This window comes from Pan troglodytes, chromosome 13 (genome assembly GCF_028858775.2).
Source record: "Pan troglodytes isolate AG18354 chromosome 13, NHGRI_mPanTro3-v2.0_pri, whole genome shotgun sequence".
Taxonomy (NCBI): domain Eukaryota; kingdom Metazoa; phylum Chordata; class Mammalia; order Primates; family Hominidae; genus Pan; species Pan troglodytes.
Window position 1 is genome coordinate 140,158,907 of NC_072411.2, and position 17,008 is coordinate 140,175,914.

General features: G+C 40.2%; 1 protein-coding gene across 8 annotated transcripts in view; it reads left to right on the forward strand.

Moving 5' to 3' along the window:
- Window positions 1-17,008, forward strand: part of UBE2F (ubiquitin conjugating enzyme E2 F (putative)) — a 75,643-nt gene that overhangs the window by 17,564 nt on the left and 41,071 nt on the right. For 5 of the 8 annotated variants that reach the window (XM_516184.6, XM_016950813.3, XM_009444656.3 and 2 more), the window contains exons 3-4: window positions 3,574-3,603; window positions 10,373-10,438. The exons of 1 other annotated variant lie outside the window; for it this stretch is intronic. In XM_516184.6, coding sequence (XP_516184.1) covers window positions 3,574-3,603; window positions 10,373-10,438 — 96 coding nt within the window. The remainder of the gene's footprint in view (window positions 1-3,573; window positions 3,604-10,372; window positions 10,439-17,008) is intronic. 2 more of the 8 variants (XM_016950812.4, XM_063790956.1) reach the window with 1 other exon arrangement.

Below are 17,008 nucleotides of genomic sequence, written 5' to 3' on the forward strand. Positions count from 1 at the left end.
CTCTGCTGTTGTTTTGGGACCTTTGTTCTGGCCACACTGGATGCTGTCTGGTTTCTGTGCTTTTCCATGCACTGTGCTTTCGCACATTGCTAATTTATCTGCTTGGAATACTCCTCTTTTCCCCTAACTCTGCAGGACTAAATTTTACTTACTTGCCAAAGCCCAACTCAGAAACTACCTCTTTCCTCAGTCCCCACAGCTGGAGAGAATCTCCCTGTCCCAAAGACCCCAGAGCACACTACTTTCTGTCTGAGGCACAGAGGACGTTGCCGGGTCAGTTATTTCAGAGGGTACCCTTCCCCATGCCCTGCTAAACTGCAGGTTTTTGTTTTTAATTAATTAGCTGTTTATTGTAAATATTTAAGGTGTGCAACAAGAAGGTTTTTGTTTTGTTTTGTTTTTTTGAGACAGGGTCTCACTTTGTTGCCCAGGCTGGAGCACAGTGAGGCGATGATTGCTCATTATAACCTCAAACTCCTAGGTTCAAGTGACCTTCCCACCTCAGACTCCTGAGTAATTGGGACTACAGGCATGCACCACCACGCCTGACTCTTTTTTGTTTGTTTATTTGTTTGAAGAGGTTGGGAGGTTGTGGAAAAAGGCAAAAAAAATATATATAGAGAGAGAGATGGTGGTCTCACTGTGTTGCCCAGGCTGGTCTCAAACTCCTGGCCTGAAGCAATCCTCCTGCCTCGGCCTCCCAAAGCACTGGGATTACAGGCATTAGCCACAGTGCCAGGTCCAATATGCTGCTTTGATAAACATAGTAGTAGGTTGTTTACTACAGTCAGGTGAATTAATATATTCATCTTCTCATATAGTTTACCTTTTTTGAAATGGTAACATCTGAATCTACTCTGTTGGCAAATTTCCAGCATATAAAACAATATTATGAACTATAGTCATCATGCTGTACTTTAGATCTCTAGACTTATTCATCCTATATACCTGTAACTTTGTATCCCCCCATTCTGCCCCCTTCCCCACTCCCATGCCCTAGTCACCACCGTTTTCTGTTCCTTCATTTTGACTTTAGATTCTACATATATGTAAGATCATGTAGTATTTGTCTTTGTGTGTCTGGCTTATTTTATGTAGCATAATGTCTAGATTTACCCATGTTGTTGCAAATGACAGGATCTCCTTTTTAAGGCTGAACAATGTTCCAACATATATACTGTGTGTACCACAATTTCTTTATCCAGTTGTCAGTGACACTTAGGTTATTTCCATATTTTGCCTATTGTGAATAATAGTCCAATGAATATGGAAGTGCAGATATCTGTTCCACATACTGATTTTGTTGTCTTTGGGTAGATAACCAGAGTGGGATTGCTGGGTGATATGGTAGTTCTATTTTTAATTTTTTGAGGAACTTCCATACTGTTTTCCATAATGGCTATACCAAGTTTACAGCCCTGCTATCAGTATACAAGGGTTCTCTTTTTTCCACCTTCTTGCCAACATTTATCTCTCTTTTTGATAGCAGCCATTCTAACAGGTGTGAGGTGATTTCTCATGATTTTGATTTGTATTTCCCTGATGTTCAGTGATGTTGAGCACCTTTGCATATATCTGTTGGCCATTTTTATTTCTTCTTTGGAGATATGTCTATTCATGTTTTTTGCCCATTTTTATTTTTTTTTTTTTGCTATTGAGTTGTGTGATTTCCTTATATATTTTAGATATTAATCTGTTTATCGAATATATGATTTGTAAATATTTTCTCCCAATTCATAGACTACCTTTTTTTTTTTTTTTTTTTTGAGACGGGGTCTCACTCTGTCACGTAGAGTGAGTGGTGTAGAGTGCAGTGGTGTGGTCCCGGTTTACTGCAGCCTCGACTTCCCAGGCTCAGGTGATCCTCCCACTTCAATATCTTGAGCAGTTGGGACTACAGGTGTGTGCCACCACACCCCATTAATTTTTGTATATTTTGTTTAAAAAAAAAAAGGTTTTGCTGTGTTGCCCAGGTAGGCCTTTAAACTCCTGGGCTCAAGCTATCTACCCACCTGACCTCACAAAGTATTGGGATTACAGGCAGGAGCCACCATGCCTGGCACATAGGCTGCCTTTTTATTTTGCTGATTGTTTCCTTTATTGTACAGAAGCTTTTTAGTTTGATGTAATCCCACTTGCTTATTTTTGCTTTTGTTCTCTGAGCTTTTGGTGTGATATCAAAAAAATCATTGCCAAGGCCCTTGTCAAGGAACTTATTCCCTATCTTTTCTTCTAGGAGTTTTATACTTTCAGGTCTTACATTTAAGTCTTTAATTCATTTTGAGTTGATTTTTCATGTATGGTATAAGATAAGAAGCCAATTTTATTCCCTTGCATGTGAATATCCAGTTTTCCCAACACCATTTATTGAAGGAACTATCCTTTCCCCATGGTGTTTTCTTGGTACCTGTGTCATAAATTAGTTGACTTTTATATGCTTAGGTTTACTTCTGGATTCTATTTTCTGTTCTATGTGTCTGTTTTTAAGCCAGTACTGTGCTATTTTGATTTCTATAGGTTGAAACCAGAAAGTGTGATGCTTACAACTTTGTTCTTTTTCAAGCTGCTTTGGTTTTTCAGGGTGTTTTGTGATTCCAGACAAATTTTAGAATTGTTTTTTTAATTTCTGTGAAAAATGCCATTGGAATTTTGATAGGGATTGCATTGAATCTGTAGATTGCTTTGGGTAGTATGGACATTTTAACAATATTAATTCTTCAAATATGTGAACAGAGTATATCTTTCCATATATTTATTTGTGTCTTCTTTAATGTCTTTCATCAATGTTTTACAGTTTTCAGTATACAGATCTTTTATCTCCTTAAATTTATTCCCAATCATTTTATTCTAAAGTGGGTGTGTGTGTGGGGAAGGGCAGGGCAGTCTTTAGTTCTTTCTGCATATAGGATCTTGTCACCTGAAACTGGGATAATTTTATTTCTTTCTTTCTAGTTTGGATGCCTTTTATTTGTTTTTCTTGTCTGATTGCTCTGGTTTAGACTTCTAACACTGTGTTGAATAGAAGTGGTGAGCAGGATTGTGGCGAGGGTTTGCAGTTTTGTCCTGCAGAGGGGGTGCTGGGCTTAAACACCAAATGAATGGCTCGTGGAAGAGGGACTGCGATGTCTGAGGCCCTGAGGCAGAGGACTGGGGCCAAGAAATGCAGCTATGAGGGGGTAACTGGAAGATAGCACTGGGAACAGACATAGACACAAGGTGCATATAGATCAGGTTTTGAGAGGAATCATTCCAGTACTTGGAACCACTTTTTAAAACACTGTAGTGACTGGCTACCTATAGGTCATTTCTATGTTAATTTAAAATGTTTTTCTTTTACATTAAAGTGAATATTCAAGGACTTTTGACTGAATTTGTTGGCATTCTGCAAGTCACTTTGTATATCGAAAGCAGCTAAATGGCTTAAAGTCTAAACTTTAGACCAGGTTTTATTCAGTTCATCCATTTTTTTTTTTTTTTTTGATTCAGTGTTCTAGAGGAAATTGCCAATTTAGAACTGGTGGTTTTATGTGGAGTAATTGACTAATATTAATAATAATTTCTTTGTTTCTACAGAGGTTGCAGAACTTGAAGCTAATTTACCTTGTAAGTATAGCATCCCCAAACACTAAGTACTGTGAAATAATTGCATGAAGAAAACTTTTTATGTTTTAATAACCTTGTATAGTAAAAAGCCTATTTTTCATGTATGTTAGGAATGAACTTTAATTTTCTGTGAAAAGGTAGGATTTTTTCAAGTGTCTAATAAGAACATGGTAGGCCAGGCATGGTGGCTCATGCTGCTAGTCTCAGCACTTTGGGAGGCAGAGGCAGCTGGATCACTTGAGGTCAGGAGTTCGAGACCAGCCTGGCCAACATGGTGAAACCCTGTCTCTACTAAAACTACAAAAATTAGCTGAGCATGGTGGTGCATGCCTGTAGTTCCAGCTACTTGGGAGGCTGAGGCAGGAGAATCACTTGAACCTGGGAGGCAGAGGTTGCAGTGAGCTGAGATCAGGCCACTGCACTCCAACCTGGGCAACAGAGCAAGACTCCATCTCAAAAAAAAAAAAAAAATTGGATTAGCTGGGCCTGGTGCTGCATCACTGTAGCCCCAGCTACTCGGGAGGCTAAGGCATTAGAGTCGCTTGAACCCAAGAGGCGGAGGTTGCAGTGAGCCAAGACTGCGCCATTGCACTCCAGCCTGGGTGACAGAATGAGACTCTGTCTTAAAAAAAAAAAAAAAAAAAAAAAAAAGAACAAGGTTCTGCCACCTTTCTGAGTGCTTTCTATCTCTCCTTAGCATAGCAGAGGTGCATTTGGTTAGGTTTTTGCCTCTTCCAGATGCATTCTGTCCCACATCCACTTTGAGTGAAAAAGTATATAAATCAATAACAGTTCCACTTTTGTTAGGGATGATACCAGCTTTTTGGCAAAGTTCTCATTTGTAACTTGTCTGCATGTTTGAGGGGTGGCTGCACTGCCTTGCTGTCAGTGGGAGTCCATCTTGCTTGATTGTTTCTGCCCCAGACACACAGGGTCAGCATGCAGTCTTCACTCATGAGCACGGTACATTCGGAAAGCTATTTATCAGGCAGTTCACTTTTGTAATACATGTCATATTTTCTCTATCATTAATCTTCCAAACCCTTGATTATTTCAAAAGATCATTAAAGCCTGAAAGCTTTGATCATTTTAGCATTTTTTGAATTACAACTTTTTATCATCGTACTTCCTTTAAAATTAGTTCTGGGGCTGAGGATGTCTGTGGGTAATGGTGAAATATTTTATAAGTGGGTCTGCTGGTTTGGGTGAGTGCTAGAGAGAACTTAGGTTTGGATGTGGAGATATCTCTGACATGGGGCAGGACAGGGCCCATTCCAGCCTCCATCTGAAGTAGGAAAGATAATGGTGGGTTGCAACCTCTCCATGGTTGTGAAATCAGTTTGAGAGGGTAAGTATGTAATGTTTCTTAAAAAATTATTATTATTTTCAAGACAGAGGCTCACTCTGTCGCCCAGGCTGGAGTGCAGTGGTGAGATCTCGGTTCACTGCAACCTCTGCCTCCTAGGTTCAAGTGATTCTTGCGCCTCAGCCTCCCGAGTAGCTGGGACCACAGGCATGCACCACCACGCCAGGCTAATTTTTGTATTTTTAGCAGAGATGGGTTTTTGCCTTGTTGGGCAGGCTGGTCTCAAACTCTTGGGCTCAAGTGATCCTTCTGCCTCAGCCTCCCAAAGTGCTGGGATTACAGGCGTGAGCCACCGCGCCCAGCCAAAAGATTATTTTCAGCATATAGAATTTATGGGTAGGTATAGTGAGTTGTGATATAAAATATGTTTCTTACTGTGGATCTCAGTTGAAAGTGTTTTGAAAGACACTGGATTGCTTGACCTCAAAGTTTTCTTCAACTCGGAAATGAGGCAATATCTTGAGATTCTGTTAAAAGGTTATCTTTCTGGCTGGGTGCAGTGGCTCACGCCTGTATTCCCAACACTTTGGGAGGCTGAAGCGAGTGGATCATTTGAGCTCAGGAGTTCGAGACCAGCTTGGTCAACATGATGAAACCCTGTCTCTACTAAAAGTACAAATTTAGCCAGTTGTAGTGGTATGCACCTGTAATCCCAGCTGCTCGGGAGGCTGGGGCAAGAGAATTGCTTGAACCCAGGAGATGGAGGTTGCAGTGAGCTGAGATTGTGCCACTGCACTCCTGGGCGACGGAGTGAGACTGTCTCAAAAAAAAAAAAAAAAAAAGTTATCTTTCTACCCACTGAAGTATTTACAGATGAAGTGGTTTGCTTTAAAATGCTACAGGAAGACAAACAATAAACAAATAACTGGGGGGGGCAGGATAGACAAGCAAAATTGGCAAAATGTTGAAGCTGGGGGATGGGTTCATTATACTCTTCTCTTTTATTAGGACATTTTCCTAATAAAAATAAAATAAAATAATCCCTCTGCTTTCCAGTCCCATCTTATCTTCCCACAGGCCCCCAACTTGAGCCTGTATATACATGTAAACCTTTTTTTTTTTTTTTTTTTTTAATAGACAGGGTCTCTCTTTGTTGCCCAAGTTGGAGTACAGTGGCATGAGTGTGGCTCACTGCAGTCTCAACCTCCTGGGCTCAAGTGATCTTCCCACCTCAGTCTCCTGAGCAGCTGAGACCTCAGACCTCAGGTGCATGCTACCACACCTAGCTAATTTTTAAAAATTATTATTATTTTTTATACAAAAAATTAGCCAGGCATCATGGTGGGCACCTGTAGTCCCAGCTACTCGGGAGGCTGAGGCAGGAGAATGGCGTGAACCCAGGAGGCAGAGCTTGCAGTGAGCCGAGATAGCACCAGTGCACTCCAGCCTGGGCGACAGAGTGAGACTCTGTCTCAAAAAATAATAATAATAATAAAATTATTATTATTATTTTGTAGAGATGGAGTCTCCTGTGTTGCCCAGGCTGATCTCAAACTCCTGGGCTCAAGTGATCCTCCCACCTTGGCCTCCTAAAGAGCTGAGATGACAGGCACGAGCCACTGTGCATGGCCAACACATGTAGACATTTAATCAAAACCACAGAAAAGGTCCCACTTATAAATGGTTCATTCATCCTTGATACATATCTTACAGAGATTGTTGGTTTTTAACCCATAGAATGTACTTTAAAAACAAGAAAATTTTATGACTGGCTTTCAAATCAAGATTGTAACTGCATACCTTAGGTTTGAAAGAAGTATGGCACATCTCCTAGCCCTATGGCTATGGTATCAGATAAAAAGACAGCGTGCTCCCTGCCCCTTCTTTCATTCTTTCTCCCTACCTTCTCTCCTAATCGAAGAGGGGGAAATTATATCATTTTATTCAAGTAAGCCATGCTTTCCAAAAGTATGTCTCATTATGCTAAAGAGAAAACAAGAAACCACCAATGAATAACCCTTTACTATCTATTTAATTATCTTTCTAAAATATTTACAAAGGCAAACAAAATAACTTGCCTTGTATCAGTACCACTTAGTAACTATTCGGAACTAGTTTGGAGCTCTGCACATGCAAGTTTGTAGCGGTTTCTCTGCAAAAAAATTTAAAATGTTTCTTTCAGATAGACTGAAATATTAGAGGCTCAGATAGTGCATGCCTACATGTAGATAAAAAGCTTAATTCTGGTGCATTGAACTGGAACAAAAACCTGTTAAATTTTTTTTTTTTTTTTTAGAACTTAACCTTTCTTTTCTTTTCTTTCTTTTTTTTTTTTTTTTTTTTTGAGACAGTCTTGCTCTGTCACCCAGGCTGGAATGCAGTGGCGCGATCTCGGCTCACTGCGACCTCCACTTCCTGGATTCAAGTGACTTTCCTGCCTCAGCCTCCTGAGTAGCTGGGATTACAGGTGCCCACCACCACGCCTAGCCAATTTTTGTATTTTTAGTGGAGATGGGGTTTTGCCAGGATTACAGGCGTGAGCCGCTGCGCCTGGCATAGTTTTATTGCTTTGTAATCCACTTTGATACTTTCTTTTTTTTTTTTTTTTTTTTTTTTTGAGACAGAGTCACGTTCTTTCACCCAGGCTGAAGTGAAGTGGCACGATCTCGGCTCTCTGCAACCTCTGCCCCCGGGTTCAAGCAGTTCTCCTGCCTCAGCCTCCCCCTCAGCTGGGATTACAGGCATGCGCCATTACATCCGGCTAATTTTTTGTATTTTTAGTAGAGAGGGGGTTTTACCATGTTGGCCAGGCTAGTCTTGAACTCCTAACCTCTGGTGATCCACCTGCCTTGGCCTCCCAAAGTGCTAGGATTACAGGCATGAGCCACTGCGACCAGCCGATAATTTCTTTATTCTTGATGGGCCAGCTTTTTGGAGCTATTGATTTCCGCATCTGTCTATTAAAACAAAGGAGAATGCCAGATATTAAAAACAAATACATGATGCCAACTTCAGTGAATCATTGAAACATTTCCCAAGTCAGAATTATATGTTTTTGTTACTTAGAACTCACTAGAAGGATGGCATTTATCTTTGCAAGTTAAGATTAGGAAGAATAAAGCCCATTTTAAGTATTTCACACATAGTTCTAAATGTGTAATTTTGGGGAAAGTCTTGAACTCTTTGGCTCCAGTTTGTTTATTTCTCAAGTAAGGACTGTGACATTGTCATCTCTAAGACTGCTTCTTGCTTTTCTAGACAGTTTTCACTCTGGAAAGGAAACCCCACTAACAGTCCTGTGTTATTTGTTGCTTGTATATACAGGTGTCCCATGTCTTAACATGGTCATTAAGTACTGAAAGGAAATGAGGCAAGAGGTAGGGGAAGGAGTCATGAACTAGTTATTAATGTAGGAATTAACCTTGCTTCTGTTGATAACCTGTATGATCTTGGGCTAGTCACCAAACCTCTCTGGACCTTCTACTTATGTCTCCTAATTGAGGACGTTGGACTAGATCGTCTCTAAGGTCACCTCTGAGTAGAAATTTGAATTGTCCTGTTTTCGATAAAAATTTTTATCATTGTCAAACTAAGCAAATACTTTTGGTGGAACTTGTAAGAAAACTTTAAACAAATTTTTAAAAAGTCTTCTAAAAAAACTTTAAAAACTTAAAAAGACAAAATATAGTAAATTCTGGGTGGGAGCTAACTCCTGGGCAGCACTCTTTTTTTTTTTCAGATGGAGTCTCGCTTTGTTGCCCAGGCTGGAGGGCAGTGGCGTGATCTCAGCTCACTGCAACCTCTGCCTCCCAGGTTCAGGCAATTCTCCTGCCTCAGCCTCCCAAGTAGCTGGGACTACAGGCGCCCACCACCTTGCCCAGCTAATTTTTGTATTTTTAGTAGAGACGGGGTTTCACCATGTTGGCCAGGCTGGTCTCAAACTACTGACCTCATGAACTGCCTGCCTTGGCCTCCCAAAGTTCTGGGATTACAGACATGATCCACCATGCCTGGCCAGCACTCTTCTTTTTAACTTCCATTTGCCGTGGTGACTGTGGATGTCTGTGGTGCTAAGAGAACAGAGTAGAAATTTGACCTGGGTTTTTCCTGGTTTTTCCATGTTTAGTTCACCACCAGTGGTGAACTGAGAAGTTTAGCATAGGCCTGGTGTGGTGGCCCATGCCTGTAATCCTAGCACTTTCAAAGGCCAAGGTGAGTGGATCACTTGAGCACGGGAGTTCAAGACTAGCCTGGGTAACATGGCAAAAACCTGTCTCTACAAAAGATACAAAAATTAGCCAGGTGTGGTGGTGTGCACCTGTAGTCCCTGCTACTCAGGAGGCTGAGGTGGGAGGATCACCTGAGCCTTGGAGGCAGAGGTTGCGGTGAGCTGGAATCATGCCACTGTCCTCCAGTCCAGGCAACAGAGTGAGATCCTGTCTAAAAAAAAGTTTAGCATAGTATTTTCTGATTTTATAGATGTAGAAAATTTTTATATATATTCCTTCCAGATTCCTTGGGTATTTTTCCAATGGGTAATTAGCTGTGTGTCATTTGTTTGAAGGAGATGGGTGGGATGCAATCAACTTCCCTGGCCTGCACCAGCAGCCAGTAGCTTCTCTCCCAGGGGAACACTTTGTCCTGATTCAGGCCTCTTATGATTTGGACCAGTGGGCACAGAACATTGCCATCTGGGTCAGTAGAGCATTGTTTTACCAATAAAGCAAGCTGATTTACCACTTAGGTAGTAAAGGCATTTTTTAAAAAGACAAAAAATTATGGTAAACTCTGGCTGGGTGGGAGCTAAGTCCTGGGCGCACTCTTCTTCTTCTTTTTTTTTTTTTTGAGGCAGAGTTTCACTCTTGTTGCCCAAGCTGGAGTGCAATGGTGCGATCTTGGCTCACTGCAACCTCCATCTCCTGGGTTCAAGCGATTCTCCTGCCTCAGCCTCCCAAGTAGCTGGGATTACAGGCGTAAGCCACCACGCCCGGCCAGCACCCTTCTTTATAAAGAACTTCCATTTACCATGGTGACTGAATGTCTGTGGTGCTAGGGCAACAGAGTTGACCTGCGCTCTTTCCTGGGTTTTTTTTGTGTTTAGTTAGCCTTTGCCTGCATGTATTAATCTCCCTGAGATATGGTTTCTTCTTGTCAAAGTACAGTAGCATAATTCTTGAAATAAATGGTTTAGTGACCACTTAAAGGTTGAAGGAAAACATCTCTATTTGGAATTAACTAGTAAAAGACTGTAAGGAGAAAAGCACATGACAAAAACCACTGGTTTGCAATTTTAGAGTATTGGCACGATTATTATCAGACAAATAGGGAGGGAGATCTACCAACTTTCCATAAACCATACGAATCCCTGTAGCACCGCTAACTTTACATGTGTTCAAAGGTTAGCGTCAACATATGGACTGCTGCTCACTGCCAGACCTTCCTGATGTGCTGTTTCTTTTGCAGGTACATGTAAAGTGCATTTTCCTGATCCAAACAAGCTTCATTGTTTTCAGCTAACAGTAACCCCAGGTAATATTCTTACATAAGTATTAAAGTGATTTCAAACAGCGAATTATAAAGGCTGCCCAAACCTGTAATCTTTGCTTTGGTTTGTCCTCTAGCTTTTAAAAGATTAACACATTAATAACAATTTCATATGAAGATAAGATATATACTTCATAGGGAATGAAATAAAGCATATTAAAGTGAATTTGAGGCATTCAGTGTACACTCTCAATAATGATGTATAAATATAACTAAAGTTAATGACAGCTGAGGCAGTTGGTGTATAGTGAAGAGTGAGGGCTCTGAAGTCATAAGTGGGTTCCAATCCTTTTCCCTTACGTAGGAATAGTGTGACCTTGGTTAAGTTGCTTAACCTTTTAGCCACAGCCTGCCTATCTACAAAGTGGGATCAAATAGGACCTATCTCATAGGACAGTTGTGGGGATTAAACAGATAGTGTGGGTAAAGCACTTAAGCCCAGGGTCTGGCACATAGAAGCGGACAGAAGATTACCAGCTGTCCTCAGTAAGACGGATAAGTGTCTAATCCCTAAGCTGCCCCAGCATGGCAACATATTTCTTCTTGGTCAAAGTGACAGCAAGAGGAGGACTTGTATATTTTCTAGTTACAATGCAGCTCCAAGAGCTGCAGATTCCCACACTTCACAACCCACTGGTGTTTATGTTGGACAGTGGGTGGCAACCGGTCGATGCTGTTGTGGGGAATTAACAAGAGGGAAGGACGTTTGGTGGTGGAAATATAGGGTGTTGTTTTATTTGGGGGATGGAAGGGTAGTGAGAAACTGAGAATTATTAGTCACTAGCTAATTAAAATGTGGAAAAGAATACAGGATTTTGGTAGGTGGCAATGAACCCACAAATAAGTCCCGGCCTTGTCTCTCTGTAGGTAGGATGGGCTTTTTCTGTGGAAGATGTTTGATAATAATAGCACAAGAAATCCTGGTTTCAAAATATCAAAATATGCTTGAAAACTTAAAAAAAATTCTATTTTATCTATGTGATGGTTCCACAAAGGGCTCTGGAAGTATAAATCAGTCTGATACTGATTCTTCTAAGATAAGGAGAGTACTTGGGTATAGGAGTTAATACTAGAACATCATCATTATGTATATATTTTTCTTTTCTTTCTTGTTTTTTCTGTTAGCTGTACTTTATGCCAAATAGAACACCATCATTAGAAAGCAGAGTGTTCCACGTGCCTGACATCTATAGATAAATGTAGTGAAGGGCTTTAAACTGTGAAATGATGAAAACTCTAACGATCCTTTGGCTGCCTTCCTAAAACACATTGCATATTGTGCTGTTTTTGACGAGAGATATTGAGCACACTCTAATGCTTTCTTGGTGACTCAAGGTCACTGCTATGGACATCATTTACTATTCTGTTAAGTAATGTAGGGTATTCTCAGAAATCATTGTAGTGATTAAGATTGGTTCTCTGTTTACTAATTTCAGACTTGTATGTTTATAGTAAAATGTTTTCTTTCATCTGCCTTTCTAGGGCATTTTCAGTGGCTATCAGGGATTCTGTGGCTCTGCCCATCCCAAGCATGGGCTTTGTGGTCCTTGGCCACTCAAAGATGTTTGTTGATTTTTCCAGGCTCTTTACTGTCATGTGATTGGGTTTCTGGCAAGTCTGGATAAATGTTTCTTCCCCGCCTCCCCTCCGCGTTTTTGTTTTTTTTTTGTTTTTTTTTTTTTTGAGACCAAGTCTCACTCTGCCACCCAGGCTGGAGTGCAGTGGCGCAATCTCGGGCTCACTGCAACCTTCGCCTTCCGGGTTCAAGTGATTCTCCTGCCTCAGCCTCCTGAGTAGCTGGGATTACAGGCATGCGCCACCATGCCCAGCTAATTTTTGTATTTTTAGTAGAGATGGGATTTCACTGTGTTGGCCAGGCTAGTCTCAAACTCCTAACCTCAGGTGATCTGCCAGCCTCGGCTTCCCAAAGTGCTGGGATTACAGGCGTGAGCCACTGCGCTCAGCCGCCCTTATTTTTTAACTGAAATTTTTTACTGAATCACTTTAATGTCGTGATTATTGTATATATGACAGCATCTTTGATGTTGGTCTTAGAATTGTCCTTGAAAATGGAGCATAATTGTTACAGTTTTTGTATTCACTGTTCCATCAGATTAAAAAGTAACCTGTGGCTGGGCCCGGTGGCTCATGCCTGTAATTCCCGCACTTTGGGAGGCCCAGGTGGGTGGATCACTTGAGGTCAGGAGTTCGAGACCAGCCAGGCCAACATAGTGAAACCTCGTTTCTACTAAACATACAAAAAAATTAGCCTGGTGTGGTGGTGGTACGTGCCTGTAATCCCAGCTACTCAGGAGGCTGAGGCAGGAGAATTGCTTGAACCCAGGAGGTGGAGGTTGCAGTGAGCTGAGATCGGCCCAGTGCACTCCAGCCTGAGCAACAGAGCTGTCTCAAAAAAAATAAAAAAAATAAATAAAAAGTAACTTGTGTCTTGGTACCTGTAAATACTTAATGCCTGAACATTCATATCTTTAATAAGTGTACTTCAGGGACATTAACATTGAGCTGTGCACAGCATGCTTTTTAGATACTGTGTATATGCCCTTATTTTGTGATGTCTGTGAATTAGAAAGCTGTGGTGATGCCTGCCCTTTGATTATTAAGAGAAGTGTGGCCGAGATATGCCAACCGGAAAAACTTGCTTCATATCATGGTTTTTAAAAAAAATTTTAGAATCATGCTCCTCTTCATATTGAAAACAAATTACAGTGATATGTCTAAGTTGTGAAGTTTTAACAATATATGAAATAAAATGATTTTGAAATGGACTCATTTGTAGCCAGTAATCCTGGAGCTAGGGCTGAAAACTCACTAATATCTATGATCTGGGGGTTAGAATGGTCAAGAGTGGAAGAATTGCGTCTGCATTTTCAGCTCACACCTCTTCATCTGGCTCCTGTTCACACTTGCTAACATTTTGATAGTTTTGTTTGCTTTTGGAATGGTTGCTCATGCTTGGGAATAAATACACTCTTTAGAGAAAAACATGGAAATGTAATTTGGTGATGGGGAAAAGAAAGGGACCGAATTTAGAAAAAAAGTGTCCACATCATCTCGCAAAACAAGAAAAAGTAGTAATAAGTGAAATGAAACAAAACAAAAACATAAAAGATAGCCTGAAATATCCCGTGGAGGCTTCTGTGAAGTTAGTGGGACAGTTTGAAAAACTGGACCTGTTCAGTGAGTGGCCTGGCTGACATGTTGATCAAGGTCACCTCAGCCTGCCCTGCTGTGATGGTGGTGATGGTTTTAGGCTGAAGGGAACATGGGTTTAAGTAACAATGACAATTTTTTAAATTTAAATTAAAAATTTTTAAATCAGTTTTACTGAGGTATAAAATTATAAACAATAAAATGTACTAATTTGAAATGTATAGCTTACATTTGGAAAATGTATACACATATGTAACCATAACCCCAATAAAGATGAAAAACATTTCCATCATTCCCAAAGTTTCCTTCTGCCTCTTTGCAGCCAGTTCCTTGCCCCCTACACCACCATCCAAAATTCCTTTCTGATTTTTATTTCCATAAATTAGTTTTTCTTGTTCTTGAATTTTTTATATGTAAATGGAATCTTATATATGTACTCTTTGTCTCTGACTTCTTTCACTTAACATAGTTTTAAATTTACACATGTTGTGTGAATCAGTAGTTTATTCCCTTTTTATGGAATTTTAATGAATATGTCATAATTTATCTTCCTAGTGATAGACATTTGAGTAGTTTCTAGGTTTTGGCTAGTATCAATAAACCAAAAGCTATGAGGTTTGACTGCCGTGAGCTTTTTTTTTTTTACAAGCTTTTCGTGTTCATAGTTTTCCTTTCTCTTTAATTCTACCTAAGAGTGGAATTTCTGAGTCATAGGAAAGATAACATGTTTAACCTTTTTAGAAACTTTCCACTGTGGTTGTGCCATACCCTGACCAGCACTGTATGAGAAGTTTCCATTGTTCTACACATATATCAACATTTGGGTGTGAAATGGTATATCATTGGGGTTTTTATTTGCATTTCTCCGTGACAGATGATGTAGAGTATCTTTTCATGTATTTACGGGCCATTTATACATCGTCCTTTCTGAAGTGCCTCAGTCTTTTGCCCTAAAAAAACTTTTTATTTTGTGCTGTGGTCTGAATACAAGTCTTTTGTCAGATGCATGAGCTGCAGATATTTTCTCCCATTCTGTGACTTATCTGCTCATTTTTTAAAATGCTGTCTTTTGTTGAGGAGGAATTTATTTTTTTTATTTTTTTTATTTTTTTTTTTGAGACAGAGTCTCGCTCTGTCACCCAGGCTGGAGTGCAGTGGTGCAACTTCACCTCACTGAAATCTCTGCCTCCCAGATTCAGGCGATTCTCAGGCCTCAGCCTCTTTTACTTAACGTAATGTTTTTGAGTTTCATCCATTGTAGTTTTAGTAGAGACGGGGTTTTGCTGTGTTGGCCAGGATGGTCTCAAACTCTTGGCCTCAAGTGATCCGCCCACCCTGGCCTCCCAAAGTGCTGAGATTACTGGCATGAGCCACCACATGTGGCTGAAATTTTAATTTTTATGATGTGCAGTTTATCAGTTTTTTAATGGTTTGTGCCTTTTATGTCCTGTCCAGAAATTTTTGCTTACCTGAAACTTATAAATATATGCTCCTATGTTTTTTTCCTAGAAGCTTTAGGATGGTAGGTTTTATGTTAAGGTCCATCATCCATCTTGAATTGATTTTTGTATATGGAGTAAGACAGAGGTTGAGATTTACTTTATCTATCTAGATATCCAGCTGTTTCAATGAAAAGACTTTCCTTTCTTCATTGAATTACCTTGAAAGCTTGACCAAACAGCATTGACTGTATATGTGTAGTTCTGCTTTTTGGACTTGATTCTGTTCCATTGGTCTGTGTTTACCCTTAGGCCCGTACCACACTGTTTTAATTGTCGTAGCTTTATATAGTACTTATTTTGAAATTCATAGATGTTAAGTATTTTGATGTTGTTCTTTTTTTTTTTTTTGAGACAGAGTCTCGCTGTGTCGCCTAGGCTGGAGTGCAGTGGCGCGATCTCAGCTCACTGCAACCTCCACCTCCCAGGTTCGAGCGATTCTCCTGCCTCAGCCTCACAAGTACCTGGGATTACAGGTGCACACCACCATACCCAGCTAATTTTTATGTTTTTAGTAGAGACAGGTTTCACGATGTTGGCCAGGCTGGTCTCAATCTCCTGACCTCGTGATCCACCCGCCTTGGCCTCCCAAAATGCTGGGATTACAAGCGTGAGCCACTGCGCCCAGCCCAGAATATTCTTACTAGTCTACTAATATCTGTAAGACTTATATTGATGTCTCCTTTTTCATTACTGATACAGTAATTTGTGGCTTCTCATTTTTCTTGATCATCTTAGCTAAAGGTTTATGCAGTTGATTTTTGCAAAGAACTGACTTTTTTCTCAATTGTTTGCCCATTTCATTTATTTCTGCTCTTTGTTATTTCCTTCCTAATACTTTGGTTTTACTTTACTTTTTCTAGCTTCTTGAAGTAGGACCTAGATCATTGGTGTGTATGTATCTATTTTAGTGTTTTTAAAAGTAATGTTGATTGAGATATAAGTTACATTCTTTTACTTAACGTAATGTTTTTGAGTTTCACCCATGTTGTTAATCAGTATTCTGTATTTTGTATTGTTGAATTGTATTCTATTGTATGGACGCATACCAGTTTATTTACCCGTTGACCAGTGGACGAACCTTTGTGTTGTTTCCACTTTGGGGCTATTATACATGAAGCTGTTAAAATTTTTTATGTACAGGTCTTCATTTGCCGGTATGTTTTTATTTCTTCTGGGTAAATACAAAGCAGTTAAATTACTGGGCCATGTGGTAAGAGTAAGTTTAACTTTATAAAACCACCGCCATTAAGTTTTCCAAAGTTTTGCATTCCTACTAGCAATGAATGAGAATTCCAGTTTCTCTATATTCTTACTGACAACTGGTATTGTCATTCTTTTCAATTTTAGCCATTCTAGTAGGTATATATCTCATTATAACTTTAACTTGCATTTCCCTAATGACTAGTGATGGTGATCTTATCGTTTGCTTGTTTGCTACCTGTATATCTCCTTTTTTCAAGTGAGTCTTCGAATATTTTGCCCATTTAAAAATATGATTGATTGTCTTTTATTTTTTATTTTTTGAGATAGAGTTTTGCCTTTTTTTTTTTTTTTTTTTTTGAGATCAAGTTTCACTCTTGTTGCCCAGGCTGGAGTGCAATGGTGCAATCTCGGCTCACTGCAACCTCCGCTTCCTGGTTCAAGCGATTCTCCTGCCTCAGCCTCCCAAGTAGCTGGGATTACAGGCATGTGCCACCACGCCCGGCTGATTTTGTATTTTTAGTAAAGACAAGGTTTCTCCATGTTGGTCAGGCTGGTCTCGAACTCCTGACCTCAGGTGATCTGCCCGCCTCAGCCTCCCAAAGTGCTGGGATTACAGGCATGAGCCACCACACCCAGCCTGATTGTCTTATTAAGTTGTAAGCTTTCCTTATATACCTTG